Source organism: Lineus longissimus, chromosome 17, assembly GCF_910592395.1.
Source record: "Lineus longissimus chromosome 17, tnLinLong1.2, whole genome shotgun sequence".
Taxonomy (NCBI): domain Eukaryota; kingdom Metazoa; phylum Nemertea; class Pilidiophora; order Heteronemertea; family Lineidae; genus Lineus; species Lineus longissimus.
In genome coordinates this window covers 15,368,230-15,384,373 of record NC_088324.1, presented here as the reverse complement: position 1 = coordinate 15,384,373, position 16,144 = coordinate 15,368,230, and the positions used below count along the sequence as shown (strand labels likewise).

Below are 16,144 nucleotides of genomic sequence, written 5' to 3'. Positions count from 1 at the left end.
CAGTATTCTCCCAAAGAAACTTTGAGCTCACTCAGAAACTATTTCAGACTTTCAAGCTCGGTGAGAAAGTGTCATGCAGGATGATTGATTTCAAAACACTGCAACTTTATATGGATGTCAGACTTGAATTCATACATTGAACACAAAGTTGCTCAAGTAGTTGCTTAGCTGTTTACTGTTTCAGTATAAGAAATATCTCAATCTGGCTGCTTCTGGGATAGTTTCTGTCTACTGTGCTCAAAGTCGTGTGGAGAAATCTGATAGTGTAGTTGGCTTCTTGGTCCTGGGATTGCCCATGTTTTGATTAGCACTCCGCTAGCAATCTCTCCCTGGTTCTGTGCATGTGCTGTCCTCTATCATTCCATGGACTGGTTGAGTTTTATCAAGCCAAACACACAAAAAAATTGTATTCATTGATTCTATTGGTGAAAACTTGTCATCAGTCAGGACAAAATTCATTGAAGCTTGTGTAGTGACTTTGGAAGAGATTGCTAACAAATAGTTTTCTTCACTGATTGAACTTTTTCTTTTCATCATAGCCTTGCTTGCTTGCAGCGTGTCCTTAGTTTTCTGCTGCTGTCCAAATTACAATTCAAATCCAACAAGTTGTGTATGTTTGTGCAATGTACACATAACTTACATGCAACATACACCAATGTACACATAACTTACATGCAACATATGCTTAGGTACAGCTGTGGTTGTTGTGAAGTATCAGCTCTCTGCACGAACAAATATTATATGCCTACGGAGATTTGTTGGTTTAGAGTAAGATAGCTTGGACACGGGCCACGTGTCTTCCCTCCTGGGTAGATCTTGTGGTTGAGAGAAACCTTGCTCTAGCGATACTAGTTGTAGTAGACTCAAGCATGGGGTATAAAACAACCTGTAGTTTTCAATCCACTTCACTGCGGCTTTTGTCAAACCTTTTGAGCATTCACTTTAGGTCTTAGGATTCACACATTCTAGAGTTTTATGTTTTTGTTCATATCTGCATTTGAGTGTATGTTCTTAAATCTTTTAAATAACAGTTATATACCAAATCAAAACATCATCTTCGCCAAATTCATCAAAATACATCATACAACTTTCATTTTACATGTTTGTCTACAAAACACCTTGATATCTTGATGTCTTTCTTTAGAAATGAAAGTTGGAGTCCTCAGGTGCTGAATTTCCAGGAGAGTAAATTGTTCTTTTATACTTCCTTTTCCAGAGTCCAGCCGGCCAAAATTCTCAACCCTCGTCTCCAACGAGAAAGAACTTTGGTGACTTCGCTGCAGGATCCGGTGCACAGTCCGGTATCGAGGACAAGACACCATCACCGGCGACACCATCCAAGCCGACAGAACCCAAGGAGCAGAAGCCTCAGAAAAGTGGAGGGGGAATCTTTGGAAGCATTTTCAACAAGTTGCCTTCATTTCGGGGCAAGAACCAAATGATTCTGCCTGATGAGAAAAATCCTGCCGTGAGTACCGTCTGAATTGTATACATTCATTCTTTTTATAGGCCTCTGTATTCAATTAAGAACAGCACTTGTTAGTGCCAAGGTTGTCCTTAATAGAGAGATTCTACTGTATTTACTCAAGTTGATGAGAGATTTCGGTGTTTTCAGATCACATGGGATCCTGTGAATAAGCGCTGGAGCAGTAAAGATGGTGGTGAGGAGGACGCAGCCCCTGCTGCTCCACCACCTAAGGACTCAGATCTCAAACGTAAGTTGACAAAAATCCTGTTTGAAATGAAAAATGCTAAAACTTTCTCCTGAATATATTTGATTGTTTATCAGACTCTTTGTTGTATTGTGCATATAACATGCCTTGGCTGATTTCATGGCTCTACCTTGAGGTGTATACGCTTCAAGCAACGTAAAGTATGCTTTTCAAGGCATATTACAGTTGATATGCAGCAATCTACGAAACAAATAGTTGCTCATGATCACTTCATATTCCTGAACTGAAAAGCTCTTCTGATAAGTTGTGACCCATCGTAATGGTGTGTATACTTTCAGCTACTGTCCCTGCATTTGGTGCATCGGCGCCGACCCCAGGACAGGCGCCAGCCGCATATACTGGGGCGCCGCCAATGGGGAACAGGTTCTCGAGACAGAAATCACGAGGTAAGGATGACTTATATCCATCAGGACTTGGCTTAGTATCCAATTTCAGTTTACCCTGCATGCTCACTAGAAAGCTTCCAGCATGGATTTGAATCTACTGTGTGTGGTATCACCGCACAACTAGAAACCACAATGCCTTTGCCTTGGTTGGACATTTGACAACTAAAACGATTATTCCCTATTGATGGTTTTATGGAATTGATACTGAACTGGAGGTATTGGTTGTCTCATAAAACTGATGGAGATACAATTTAGGCCAAGATGGAGGTGCCAGGCTAGGTTTTCAGGGGAAATGATAACTCCATCTTGGTGTTATATGAGGCAACCCATGCTGGAGGCATAATCCGCTACAATCTACTTCTGATAGGTGTTTCCCAAGGTGTTGAGAATACACTTCATCTGTCTTCATTACCCTTGTCTGTTTTCTTATCTAAATCTGCCCTATCTACTATGCTGGGCTCAATTTGGTCGTGACATCCAGATGTTTACACTCAAGACTTGAGTAGTCTTTAAACATCCAGCTGTGCACGTTTCAGTCATTTTTCTTTCCATTTTTCAAAAATTCTCAAGAATTTCAAAATGCTCACTAAAGTGCTGGTGTCTATTTTTGGTTTTTAGGAGCTCGGGGCCAGTATGTGGATGTAATGAACCCCAGTCAGTCCTCAGCTACCCCATTCGTGCCACCCAACCTCTTCAATGTGATGCCTAGCACATCTAGCACGGCCAAGCCTGCTAATATCTTCATGCCACCTACAGGTAGGGTAGTCATGCATGATCAAAACATACATGTTAGGAAATTTGTTTGACACAAGGTATTTGTTAGTTGTCTGTGTGTATTCAGGTCTAAAACATGTAAAAGAGCTCACAATGGGTGCTAAACAGTAACATGACAATAGTTGTGATGTCATCCTGTTTGAAACACTTGTGCCTTGATTCGATCCTCTCATGTAGGAAACGCGGTTTTTATTGGTAGTTGATGTATCTTATGTTTGCCTATCATTCAGCTTGTGGTGGTTATGAAGTACATTTAGCCTTCATATGGGGTGAATTTTTGCTTCAGGAAATATCACTTGGTACTTGGTACATCTCTATAGCCCATCTGCACACCTCATAGCAGCCCCACTTCATCAAGACAACAACTATACTCTACTTGGTACATGCATTAGCTATTGTATTACAAGCTTGCAGGGCAAGACGCAACAGCCAGAAACTCCTGAGCTATCACTGAACTGACTGAATATGGTCATTGTGATTGGTCCTGATTAATCACTCGGAGAAGCCCAGCCATTCTTGAGTAAGTCACATGGCAGCAGGCAATATTTCAGAATGTTTGATGACAGTAGCTGCATCACATCCCCTCTTCTCTCCAGTGCCAACCGAAGGAGCAGAAGGTAGAGAGCAGACAACCACCCACCCGCAGGTCGCCAATCCAACATCAGAGCCGACCACCCCGTCAGAGCAGCCAGCGCCATCTATGGGCAACAATCTCATGCCGCCACAGTCAAAAGAGGTAAGTGTAGCGTGGCGTCTTGACTCGGGTGGCTTGTTTTATTTCGGTAGACTTGTGTTTTAGTTCTGTATTGTGCATGTTAGTTTGACCTACCTTTGGTGGTGGGCTTAGTGAGGTACCCCAGACCCTGCACAGGACATATCTTACAACCACCAGATCCTATCCAACCAAACACCAGTGAGGAAACAAAGGTAGATCAACCCTGGTCACACATCATACTTCATCATTTTCTGGATCCTTTTTGTCAGCCCAATATTCTTATGAAGGAATTCCAGCCAGGATATCTCTTGAGTGTACCACCTCTGAGCTCTTTACATTCCATCATTTTGAAGTTGGATGCATCAAGATGCTTTTACTAACTGTGACAACAAAGTTATTCAGCCTCTATAAACACTTACAATGCATTACGCATGTGAGTCGAACTGACAGATCTTCTGAACAAGGCAAAGAACACTCCTTGCACTAGTCTACATCCAACATCTTCCAATGATAATCAATGTGGTGATTCAAATTAATACACCAGGCAGGAAATGGACAAACTTGCCAGAATCCTTTGAGCAGCTAAAGGAACTGATCAGGTGTGTCTTTCATTTCACCAGGCCCCAAAGGTTTGTGGCGAGCCTATGGTCAATTTCCATCGACCATAACCTCTGGATTCATTTGAGTCAGCACACTGATGATGGAATCACATCCTGTCTGTAGGCGTCTGCATTCTGCGTCGCTTCTCGCCCTGTTTTGCTGGTTGTGCACGTTTGGTCCGTAGGTTGGTCTGTCTGCATTTGTTTCCCCATTTTTCAGTTGTCGCGTTCAAGTTCGGCGAGCTCCCTAGCCCAGGAGGTCCAAAACATAACACTGGTAACGTGCTTGATTGTGACACAGCTTCACATCGTTAACAAGTTGATTTCTATGTGATACTGGTGATGGTATTGACTTGAATTTGCCCATAATCTCTAACCTTACTTCTAGTCTAGCTCTAACCGTGTCATCTTTACAGCTTTAACTTACTATTAATTGAGCTAGAATTTCTTTAGTTGAAAATTGATAACTACAGGTTTGTGCCTACACATGTGACTCGCTCTACCAAAACTAGGCGCTTGTCGCATCTGAACTTGACAGGTTGATATGGACTTGTTGTTCATTTCCCTATTGTAGACCTTTTGTGAAATCTATTACAAACTGATTTGGTCACATTTCACAAAAGGTCTACAATAGGGAAATGAACAACAAGTCCGTATCAACCTGTCAAGTTCAGATGCGACAAGCGCCTAGTTTTGGTAGAGCACATCACACATTGTCATCATTCTGGCTGGCCACTGGGCTCGTTCCAATGGGTAGTTTTTGGAGGTGAATGCTAGACGACAGTGTGCAGTGCCACAGTATTGGATGTCATGCCACTGGTGCACACAGGAAATCTACACTGCGTTACTTGGAATATGAAGTAATAGAGTGCAGTGCTATCAATCTGACATGATATCATGGTTTTGCCATCAGAGTCTATCTAGGCTATCTAACCTGGTCAGTGCTTCATTCCTGCAATTATAACACAACTTGCACTGCCAACCTTGATCATTCTTGCTTGCTCTATCAATCAGCACCAGCTCTAGACTATATGTTAGATAACACTCAGTGGTATAAACAGTGAGTAATAATTGAGGTAATATTCAGTTAGTGTAAGTCAACTCTTTCATCTAGTTTGATTGAACCAGATGTTTAGAGATTGGGCCCAGATTGAACATCACACAATGGTGTGATTTGCTGCCTAAAAGTAAGTGGCAAAGAGACTTTGATAAATCCCAAGTCTTCAGAAACCAAAAAGGTTGCTAAGTACAGGACACAAAATGTTAAGAGTTGTACTTTGTGATATCTTTATTCAATGTTTCCTCCTTCCTCTTCAGGTTCAACAACACCAAGCCGCAGCCCCAGCTCCAGCACCACAAGGTGGAGTGCCACCACAGACTGGGCCACCAACAGCAGGAGGACTGCCTGCCATGTTCAACCCTGCACAGTTCAGTCACTCACAACAGCCAGCGTATGGGGCAGGGCCGGGGAGGGCAGGACCCCGCTACGGACAACGAAGGGCCTATCCTAAATAATCACACCTATTTTGGGAATACTATATGAGTGTCACAGAATATTCTGTTGGTACAACATCATACCTTGAAAACTATGACCAAGCCTTTGGTGTACTTATCAGCACAACAAATCTCTCTTGGCATGAGGTTAGCCCAGCAGATTTTCGGAGGCCTTTTGAGATTTAATTCTCTCGGTGCTGTTGTGTGAGCAGATGGGCAGACGTTGAGTCTCAATCCTAAAAAATTTGTAATTCTGAAAAAATATATTCGTGTGTGTCTCATTAGTGTCAAAATGATCTTGGAGGTCATGATTATTGAATTGTCACTCTACATAGATGTACATGTAAAGTGTAGCCTTGGTATTAATATATTTATTATCACAGAATGAGCGAATGACATCACAGAATCTTTAATGTGGCTATTTGTGAATCGTTGGAATGTGCTGGTTTTGGACTTGACTGGATGTGTGGTGTGCACTGCATGGTGTTCAAACAGTGTTTGGTCCGACCTCACAGTGTTAACTTGAACAGAGGTGGTTTATGACATAATGAAAAGATATGCATGGCAGAGTCTAATTTGAGGTTGAATTGTCTGACAATGAAAAGACCTTTATTCACGGAATTGAATTGTGACACAGACATTTAGTGCATTGATGTATAGAATTCATTGTGGAGAAGTTTCTATCTGAGAAATTGACTATAAATGCATGTAAGGTATCCTTAGTGAGTTAGGGCTGTCTTGCTATTCAAGGGAGAAAAAATTCAAGAAATTATTATGAAATATTACAAGAATAGAGTTACCAGTTATAGTGTCATTGTAGTCTTCCTCACCTTGAATCAGAGCGGTGAAGGCTTGTCATACAATCTCGCGAAGGGTCTTACATTTGATTCGAAGGTACCAATGTACATGGTGGTGATTGTTGCTTTGAGTATTATCAGTCAGTTCAGACTGTCAAGATTGGTGGTTCTGTTTGCATGTTGAATCTAATAAACCACGTCTTGAAAATCATTCTTGTGATGACGTCATCTGCATCTGTCCATGTAGGTTCAAATGGCTTCAATTTGAAGACTTCACTTTGCTATTGTCAGAACTAATGTGGATGTAAAAAGATGGTAATTTAATGTATGTAAATTTGTTAAGTTTCTTGAGTACATGTATATGTGTATATTCTGTAGTTCTGACACAGTCCAAATTCATGAACCATCGTCATGTTACATTTAGCATAAATGGGCTTGTTGTTGAAGACAGTGAATGATAGTATTAAAGCTGACACTGTTCTGAACAATGACGCTCGAATGGATGTCGTTCTGGTAGTGCCATGAATCAGGTGGGCTCATGATATGAGGCTGTGCTGGTAGTGCCATGAGTCAGTGGGTCTCATGATATGAGGCTGTGCTGGTAGGGCCATGAGTCAGTGGGTCTCATGATATGAGGCTGTGCTCGTAGGGCCATGAGTCAGTGGGTCTCATGATATGAGGCTGTGCTGGTAGGGCCATGAGTCAGTGGATCTCATGATATGAGGCTGTGCTGGTAGGGCCATGAGTCAGTGGGTCTCATGAGATGTGGCTGTGCTGGTAGGGCCATGAGTCAGTGGGTCTCATGATATGAGGCTGTGCTGGTAGGGCCATGAGTCAGTGGGTCTCATGATATGAGGCTGTGCTGGTAGGGCCATGAGTCAGTGGGTCTCATGATATGAGGCTGTGCTGGTAGGGCCATGAGTCAGTGGGTCTCATGATATGAGGCTGTGCTGGTAGGGCCATGAGTCAGTGGGTCTCATGATATGAGGCTGTGCTGGTAGGGCCATGAGTCAGTGGTTCTCATGATATGAGGCTGTGCTGGTAGGGCCATGAGTCAGTGGGTCTCATGATATGAGGCTGTGCTGGTAGGGCCATGAGTCAGTGGGGCTCATGATATGAGGCTGTGCTGGTAGGGCCATGAGTCAGTGGGTCTCATGATATGAGGCTGTGCTGGTAGGGCCATGAGTCAGTGGATCTCATGACATAAGGCTGTGCTGGTAGGGCCATGAGTCAGTGGGTCTCGTGAGATGTGGCTGTGCTGGTAGGGCCATGAGTCAGTGGGTCTCATGATATGACACTATGCCATGATTTCAATTATAAAACACTTATTCTCAGCAAAAAAACTGGTTGTAGAGCTTAGTCTAATGTTTTCTTTCTTATCTTTTAAACTAATCTGGGTCTGGTTGTTCAAAAGATGGTAGTCACTAACTTTTTGGTAACTTTAACTTGATGTTTAAGTTTAATGAGCTTCACTGAAGGAGACAAGAGCAAGAGTTGAGCATTAAAGTAAGTGACAACTGATTTTGAACAGGCGGACTCTGGTCTCAGCTTGTGCTCGGTAACTCTTGGGCCAGGTTTGGTGTCAGGTCATTAAAAGGCTTTATAACTCTTCTTGCAATATAGGATATGACTTGTGATTCATGTTTCGACATCGAGACACTCTGGTAGCTTTTATTTGGTGATACGGTGTTATTTCAGTGTAAATTATTTGATCTCTGTTTGTGTCGCAGAATAAAAATGAATATTATATTATGTAAAAGTTGATGGTTTGGTAAATTCTTCAGCCTTTGATTCTTCATAAAAAACAGCCAGTCATGGTGTCCTTGATCACAGTTAGCATGATGTGACTACATTCTCAGCAGGAATAAGACATTGCCCAAAAGAACAGGACAATGTATGTTGTCCTCATGAAAGATGCCATCCATGATGTCCTCGTTCACTCTCAGCTGGATGTGACTGTCTGTTCTCAGCAGGACTGAGACATTGCCATTGAGAAGAGACAATGTATGTTGTCCTCATAAGAAAAAAAGAAAAAAAATGTTCCACAGTTTCAACGGGGATCGAACCCGTGACCTGCAGATCCACAGTCAAACACCTTCAGCGCTGAACCCTCAAGGCTTTCATGTTGAAATGGAGATTTTATTCCCCTCTTATATGCGGTATGCAAACGAGCGCGCCACAATAGTGACAAGGTCGCGCAGGTGGCGAAGTGATTAGCCGAAATAGTTCCAAGTAATCGTATATTTCGATAGTTGTACAGATTTTTCTCAACATATCGTATGTATATACCTCAGTGATATAAAAGATTATCTTTGCAGTTGATTTAACGTTTGAATGACATTTTTTTAAAGTTTTTCAAAATCCAGGTCAGCAGGGTCAGACACAATCATTCATTGTTTTGAAAGACTCCGGCAGAGTCAAAAGAAAAAGTTGTTGGCGCCGATGATGTCAGCAATATGGCGAATTTTCCGCCCCACCCGTGAGATTTGCTCTCGTCACGTCACGAGCACATTGAACTGCTAGTGAACCGTGCTCAATATGTACCGGCTACCGCTCTCTCCATCATCAACGACGATATATGTCGGTGCCGGCCGTGCGAGGTCGTTTCAATGAAAAAGACGCACGCCACTTGAGAAAACTTGCTGTTTTAGGCAGATTTGCGATGACTGAAACAATACATCTACCTCATAATTCATGTACTCGAACGCCCGGAATCAGTATGTGCTGGAGTTTGAAAAGTTTGGGTGCGGGGTATGATAATGATGATAATGAAAATGTTTACATCTGTACATAGATGATTGGATAACAAGACAAGGAAGAAGAAAAAGGAAAAAAATTCGGCAGATTCACCGGGGGTCGAACCCGGGACCAGCCGATCCACAGTCAAACACCTTCAGCGCTGAACCGTCAAGGCTTTCATGTTGAAATGGAGATTTTATTCGCCTCTTATATGCGTTATGCAAACGAGCGCGCCACAATAGTGACAAGGTCGCGCAGGTGGCAAAGTGATTAGCCGAAATAGTTCCAAGTAATCGTATATTTCGATAGTTGTACAGATTTTTCTCAACATATCGTATGTATATACCTCAGTGATATAAAACATTATCTTTGCAGTTGATTCAACGTTTGAATGACCTTTTTTAAAAAGTTTTTCAAAATCCAGGTCAGCAGGGTCAGACACAATCATTCATTGTTTTGAAAGACTCCGGCAGAGTCAAAAGAAACAGTTGTTGGCGCCGATGATGTCAGCAATATGGCGAATTTCCGCCCCACCCGTGAGATTTGCTCTCGTCACGTCACGAGCACATTGAACTGCCAGTGAACCGTGCTCAATATGTACCGGCTACCGCTCTCTCCATCATCAACGACGATATATGTCGGTGCCGGCCGTGCGAGGTCGTTTCAATGAAAAAGACGCACGCCACTTGAGAAAACTTGCTGTTTTAGGCAAATTTGCGATGATTGAAACAATACATCGACCTCATAATCCATGTACTCGAACGCCCGGAATCAGTATGTGCTGGAGTTTGAGAATTTGGGTGCGGGGTATGATAATGATGATAATGAAAATGTTTACATCTGTACATGGATGATTGGATAACAGGACAAGGAAGAAGAAAAAAAGAAAAAAAAATTCGGCAGATTCACCGGGGGTCGAACCCGGGACCAGCCGATCCACAGTCAAATACCTTCAGCGCTGAACCGTCAAGGCTTTCATGTTGAAATGGAGATTTTATTCGCCTCTTATATGCGTTATGCAAACGAGCGCGCCACAATAGTGACAAGGTCGCGCAGGTGGCAAAGTGATTAGCCGAAATAGTTCCAAGTAATCGTATATTTCGATAGTTGTACAGATTTTTCTCAACATATCGTATGTATATAACTCAGTGATATAAAACATTATCTTTGCAGTTCATTTAACGTTTGAATGACATTTTTTAAAAAGTTTTTCAAAATCCAGGTCTCAGCAGGGTCAGACACAATCATTCATTGTTTTGAAAGACTCCGGCAGAGTCAAAAGAAAAAGTTGTTGGCGCCGATGATGTCAGCAATATGGCGAATTTCCGCCCCACCCGTGAGATTTGCTCTCGACACGTCATGAGCACATTGAACTGCCAGTGAACCGTGCTCAATATATACCGGCTACCGCTCTCTCCATCATCAACGACGATATATGTCGGTGCCGGCCGTGCGAGGTCGTTTCAATGAAAAAGACGCTCGCCACTGCCGTACCCGTACCTGAGAAAACTTGCCGTTTTAGGCAGATTTGCGATGATTGAAACAATACATCTACCTCATAATTCATGTACTCGAACGCCCAGAATCAGTATGTGCTGGAGTTTGAAAAGTTTGGGTGCGGGGTATGATAATGAAAATGTTTACATCTGTACATGGATGATTAGATAACAAGACAAGGAAGAAGAAAAAAAGAAGAAAATATTCGGCAGAGTCACTGGGGATCGAACCCGTGACCTGCGATCCACAGTCAAACACCATCAGCGCTGAACCGTCAAGGCTTTCATGTTGAAATGGAGATTTTATTCCCCTCTTATATGCGGTATGCAAACGAGCGCGCCACAATAGTGACAAGGTCGCGCAGGTGGCGAAGTGATTAGCCGAAATAGTTCCAAGTAATCGTATATTTCGATAGTTGTACAGATTTTTCTCAACATATCGTATGTATATACCTCAGTGATATAAAAGATTATCTTTGCAGTTGATTTAACGTTTGAATGACCTTTTTTAAAACGTTTTTCAAAATCGAGGTCAGCAGGGTCAGACACAATCATTTATTGTTTTGAAAGACTCCGGCAGAGTCAAAAGAAACAGTTGTTGGCGCCGATGATGTCAGCAATATGGCGAATTTCCGCCCCACCCGTGAGATTTGCTCTCGACACGTCATGAGCACATTGAACTGCTAGTGAACCGTGCTCAATATGTACCGGCTACCGCTCTCTCCATCATCAACGACGATATATGTCGGTGCCGGCCGTGCGAGGTCGTTTCAATGAAAAGGCGCACGCCACTGCCGTACACTTGCCGTTTTAGGCAGATTTGCGATGATTGAAACAATACATCTACCTCATAATTCATGTACTCGAACGCCCAGAATCAGTATGTGCTGGAGTTTGAAAAGTTTGGGTGCGGGGTATGATAATGAAAATGTTTACATCTGTACATGGATGATTAGATAACAAGACAAGGAAGAAGAAAAAAAGAAAAAAAAATTCGGCAGATTCACCGGGGATCGAACCCGGGACCAGCCGATCCACAGTCAAACACCTTCAGCGCTGAACCGTCAAGGCTTTCATGCTGAAATGGAGATTTTATTCCCCTCTTATATGCGTTATGCAAACGAGCGCGCCACAATAGTGACAAGGTCGCGCAGGTGGCGAAGTGATTAGCCGAAATAGTTCCAAGTAATCGTATATTTCGATAGTTGTACAGATTTTTCTCAACATATCGTATGTATATACCTCAGTGATATAAAAAATTATCTTTGCAGTTGATTTAACGTTTGAATGACCTTTTTTAAAACGTTTTTCAAAATCGAGGTCAGCAGGGTCAGACACAATCATTTATTGTTTTGAAAGACTCCGGCAGAGTCAAAAGAAACAGTTGTTGGCGCCGATGATGTCAGCAATATGGCGAATTTCCGCCCCACCCGTGAGATTTGCTCTCGACACGTCATGAGCACATTGAACTGCTAGTGAACCGTGCTCAATATGTACCGGCTACCGCTCTCTCCATCATCAACGACGATATATGTCGGTGCCGGCCGTGCGAGGTCGTTTCAATGAAAAAGGCGCACGCCACTGCCGTACCCGTACCTGAGAAACTTGCCGTTTTAGGCAGATTTGCGATGATTGAAACAATACATCTACCTCATAATTCATGTACTCGAACGCCCAGAATCAGTATGTGCTGGAGTTTGAAAAGTTTGGGTGTGGGATATGATAATGATGATAATGAAAATGTTTACATCTGAACATGGATGATTAGATAACAAGACAAGGAAGAAGAAAAAAAGAAGAAAATATTCGGCAGATTCACCGGGGATCGAACCCGTGACCTGCAGATCCACAGTGAAACAGCTTCAGCGCTGAACCGTCAAGGCTTTCATGTTGAAATGGAGATTTTATTCCCCTCTTATATGCGGTATGCAAACGAGCGCGCCACAATAGTGACAAGGTCGCGCAGGTGGCGAAGTGATTAGCCGAAATAGTTCCAAGTAATCGTATATTTCGATAGTTGTACAGATTTTTCTCAACATATCGTATGTATATACCTCAGTGATATAAAACATTATCTTTGCAGTTGATTTAACGTTTGAATGACCTTTTTGAAAAAAGTTTTTCAAAATCGAGGTCAGCAGGGTCAGACACAATCATTCATTGTTTTGAAAGACTCCGGCAGAGTCAAAAGAAACAGTTGTTGGCGCCGATGATGTCAGCAATATGGCGAATTTCCGCCCCACCCGTGAGATTTGCTCTCGTCACGTCACGAGCACATTGAACTGCCAGTGAACCGTGCTCGATATGTACCGGCTACCGCTCTCTCCATCATCAACGACGATATATGTCGGTGCCGGCCGTGCGAGGTCGTTTCAATGAAAAAGACGCACGCCACTTGAGAAAACTTGCTGTTTTAGGCAAATTTGCGATGATTGAAATAATACATCTACCTCATAATCCATGTACTCGAACGCCCGGAATCAGTATGTGCTGGAGTTTGAGAGTTTGGGTGCGGGGTATGATAATGATGATAATGAAAATGTTTACATCTGTACATGGATGATTGGATAACAGGACAAGGAAGACGAAAAAAAGAAAAATAAATTCGGCAGATTCACCAGGGGTCGAACCCAGGACCAGCCGATCCACAGTCAAACACCTTCAGCGCTGAACCGTCAAGGCTTTCATGTTGAAATGGAGATTTTATTCGCCTCTTATATGCGTTATGCAAACGAGCGCGCCACAATAGTGACAAGGTCGCGCAGGTGGCAAAGTGATTAGCCGAAATAGTTCCAAGTAATCGTATATTTCGATAGTTGTACAGATTTTTCTCAACATATCGTATGTATATACCTCAGTGATATAAAAGATTATCTTTGCAGTTGATTTAACGTTTGAATGACCTTTTTTAAAACGTTTTTCAAAATCGAGGTCAGCAAGGTCAGACACAATCATTTATTGTTTTGAAAGACTCCGGCAGGGTCAAAAGAAACAGTTGTTGGCGCTGATGATGTCAGCAATATGGCGAATTTCCGCCCCACCCGTGAGATTTGCTCTCGACACGTCATGAGCACATTGAACTGCTAGTGAACCGTGCTCAATATGTACCGGCTACCGCTCTCTCCATCATCAACGACGATATATGTCGGTGCAGGTCGTGCGAGGTCGTTTCAATGAAAAAGGCGCTCGCCACTGCCGCACCCGTACCTGAGAAAACTTGCCGTTTTAGGCAGATTTGCGATGATTGAAACAATACATCTACCTCATAATTCATGTACTCGAACGCCCAGAATCAGTATGTGCTGGAGTTTGAAAAGTTTGGGCGCGGGGTATGATAATAATGATAATGAAAATGTTTACATCTGTACATGGATGATTGGATAACAGGACAAGGAAGAAGAAAAAAAAATTCGGCAGATTCACCGGGGGTCGAACCCGGGACCAGCCGAGCCACAGTCAAACACCTTCAGCGCTGAACCGTCAAGGCTTTCATGTTGAAATGGAGATTTTATTCGCCTCTTATATGCGTTATGCAAACGAGCGCGCCACAATAGTGACAAGGTCGCGCAGGTGGCAAAGTGATTAGCCGAAATAGTTCCAAGTAATCGTATATTTCGATAGTTGTACAGATTTTTCTCAACATATCTTATGTATATAACTCAGTGATATAAAACATTATCTTTGCAGTTCATTTAACGTTTGAATGACATTTTTTAAAAAGTTTTTCAAAATCCAGGTCTCAGCAGGGTCAGACACAATCATTCATTGTTTTGAAAGACTCCGGCAGAGTCAAAAGAAAAAGTTGTTGGCGCCGATGATGTCGCAATATGGCGAATTTCCGCCCCACCCGTGAGATTTGCTCTCGACACGTCATGAGCACATTGAACCGCCAGTGAACCGTGCTCAATATGTAGCGGCTACCGCTCTCTCCATCATCAACGACGATATATGTCGGTGCCGGCCGTGCGAGGTCGTTTCAATGAAAAAGGCGCACGCCACTGTCGTACCCGTACCTGAGAAAACTTGCCGTTTAAGGCAGATTTGCGATGATTGAAACAATACATCTACCTCATAATTCATGTACTCGAACGCCCAGAATCAGTATGTGCTGGAGTTTGAAAAGTTTGGGTGCGGGGTATGATAATGATGATAATGAAAATGTTTACATCTGTACATTGATGATTAGATAACAAGACCAGGAAGAAGAAAAAAAGAAGAAAATATTCGGCAGATTCACCGGGGATCGAACCCGTGACCTGCAGATCCACAGTCAAACACCTTCAGCGCTGAACCGTCAAACTTTCATGTTGAAATGGAGATTTTATTCCCCTCTTATATGCGGTATGCAAACGAGCGCGCCACAATAGTGACAAGGTCGCGCAGGTGGCGAAGTGATTAGCCGAAATAGTTCCAAGTAATCGTATATTTCGATAGTTGTACAGATTTTTCTCAACATATCGTATGTATATACCTCAGTGATATAAAAGATTATCTTTGCAGTTGATTTAACGTTTGAATGACCTTTTTTAAAACGTTTTTCAAAATCGAGGTCAGCAGGGTCAGACACAATCATTTATTGTTTTGAACGACTCCTGCAGGGTCAAAAGAAACAGTTGTTGGCGCCGATGATGTCAGCAATATGGCGAATTTCCGCCCCACCCGTGAGATTTGCTCTCGACACGTCATGAGCACATTGAACTGCTAGTGAACCGTGCTCAATATGTACCGGCTACCGCTCTCGATCATCATCGACGATATATGTCGGTGCCGGCCGTGCGAGGTCGTTTCAATGAAAAAGGCGCACGCCACTGCCGTACCCGTACCTGAGAAAACTTGCCGTTTTAGGCAGATTTGCGATGATTGAAACAATACATCTACCTCATAATTCATGTACTCGAACGCCCAGAATCAGTATGTGCTGGAGTTTGAAAAGTTTGGGGTACGGGGTATGATAATGATGATAATGAAAATGTTTACATCTGTACATGGATGATTAGATAACAAGACAAGGAAGAAGAAAAAAAGAAGAGAAAATATTTGGCAGATTCACCGGGGATCGAACCCGTGACCTGCAGATCCACAGTCAAGCACCTTCAGCGCTGAACCGTCAAGGCTTTTATATTGAAATGGAGATTTTATTCCCCTCTTATATGCGGTATGCAAACGAGCGCGCCACAATAGTGACAAGGTCGCGCAGGTGGCGAAGTGATTAGCCGAAATAGTTCCAAGTAATCGTATATTTCGATAGTTGTACAGATTTTTCTCAACATATCGTATGTATATACCTCAGTGATATAAAAGATTATCTTTGCAGTTGATTTAACGTTTGAATGACCTTTTTTAAAACGTTTTTCAAAATCGAGGTCAGCAGGGTCAGACACAATCATTTATTGTTTTGAAAGACTCCGGCA

General features: G+C 42.7%; 1 protein-coding gene across 11 annotated transcripts in view; it reads left to right on the top strand.

The window, feature by feature from the left end:
• LOC135501618 (protein transport protein Sec16A-like) overlaps positions 1–8,250 on the top strand; it is a 31,880-nt gene extending 23,630 nt beyond the window's left edge. For 8 of the 11 annotated variants that reach the window (XM_064793827.1, XM_064793833.1, XM_064793831.1 and 5 more), the window contains 7 exons: positions 1,217–1,468; positions 1,616–1,715; positions 2,012–2,119; positions 2,738–2,875; positions 3,490–3,629; positions 4,428–4,484; positions 5,525–8,250. In XM_064793827.1, coding sequence (XP_064649897.1) covers positions 1,217–1,468; positions 1,616–1,715; positions 2,012–2,119; positions 2,738–2,875; positions 3,490–3,629; positions 4,428–4,484; positions 5,525–5,722 — 993 coding nt within the window. In that variant the 3' untranslated portion in view covers positions 5,723–8,250. The remainder of the gene's footprint in view (positions 1–1,216; positions 1,469–1,615; positions 1,716–2,011; positions 2,120–2,737; positions 2,876–3,489; positions 3,630–4,427; positions 4,485–5,524) is intronic. The other 3 variants (XR_010449621.1, XM_064793830.1, XM_064793826.1) reach the window with 3 other exon arrangements.
• Positions 8,251–16,144: the final 7,894 nt, after the last annotated feature.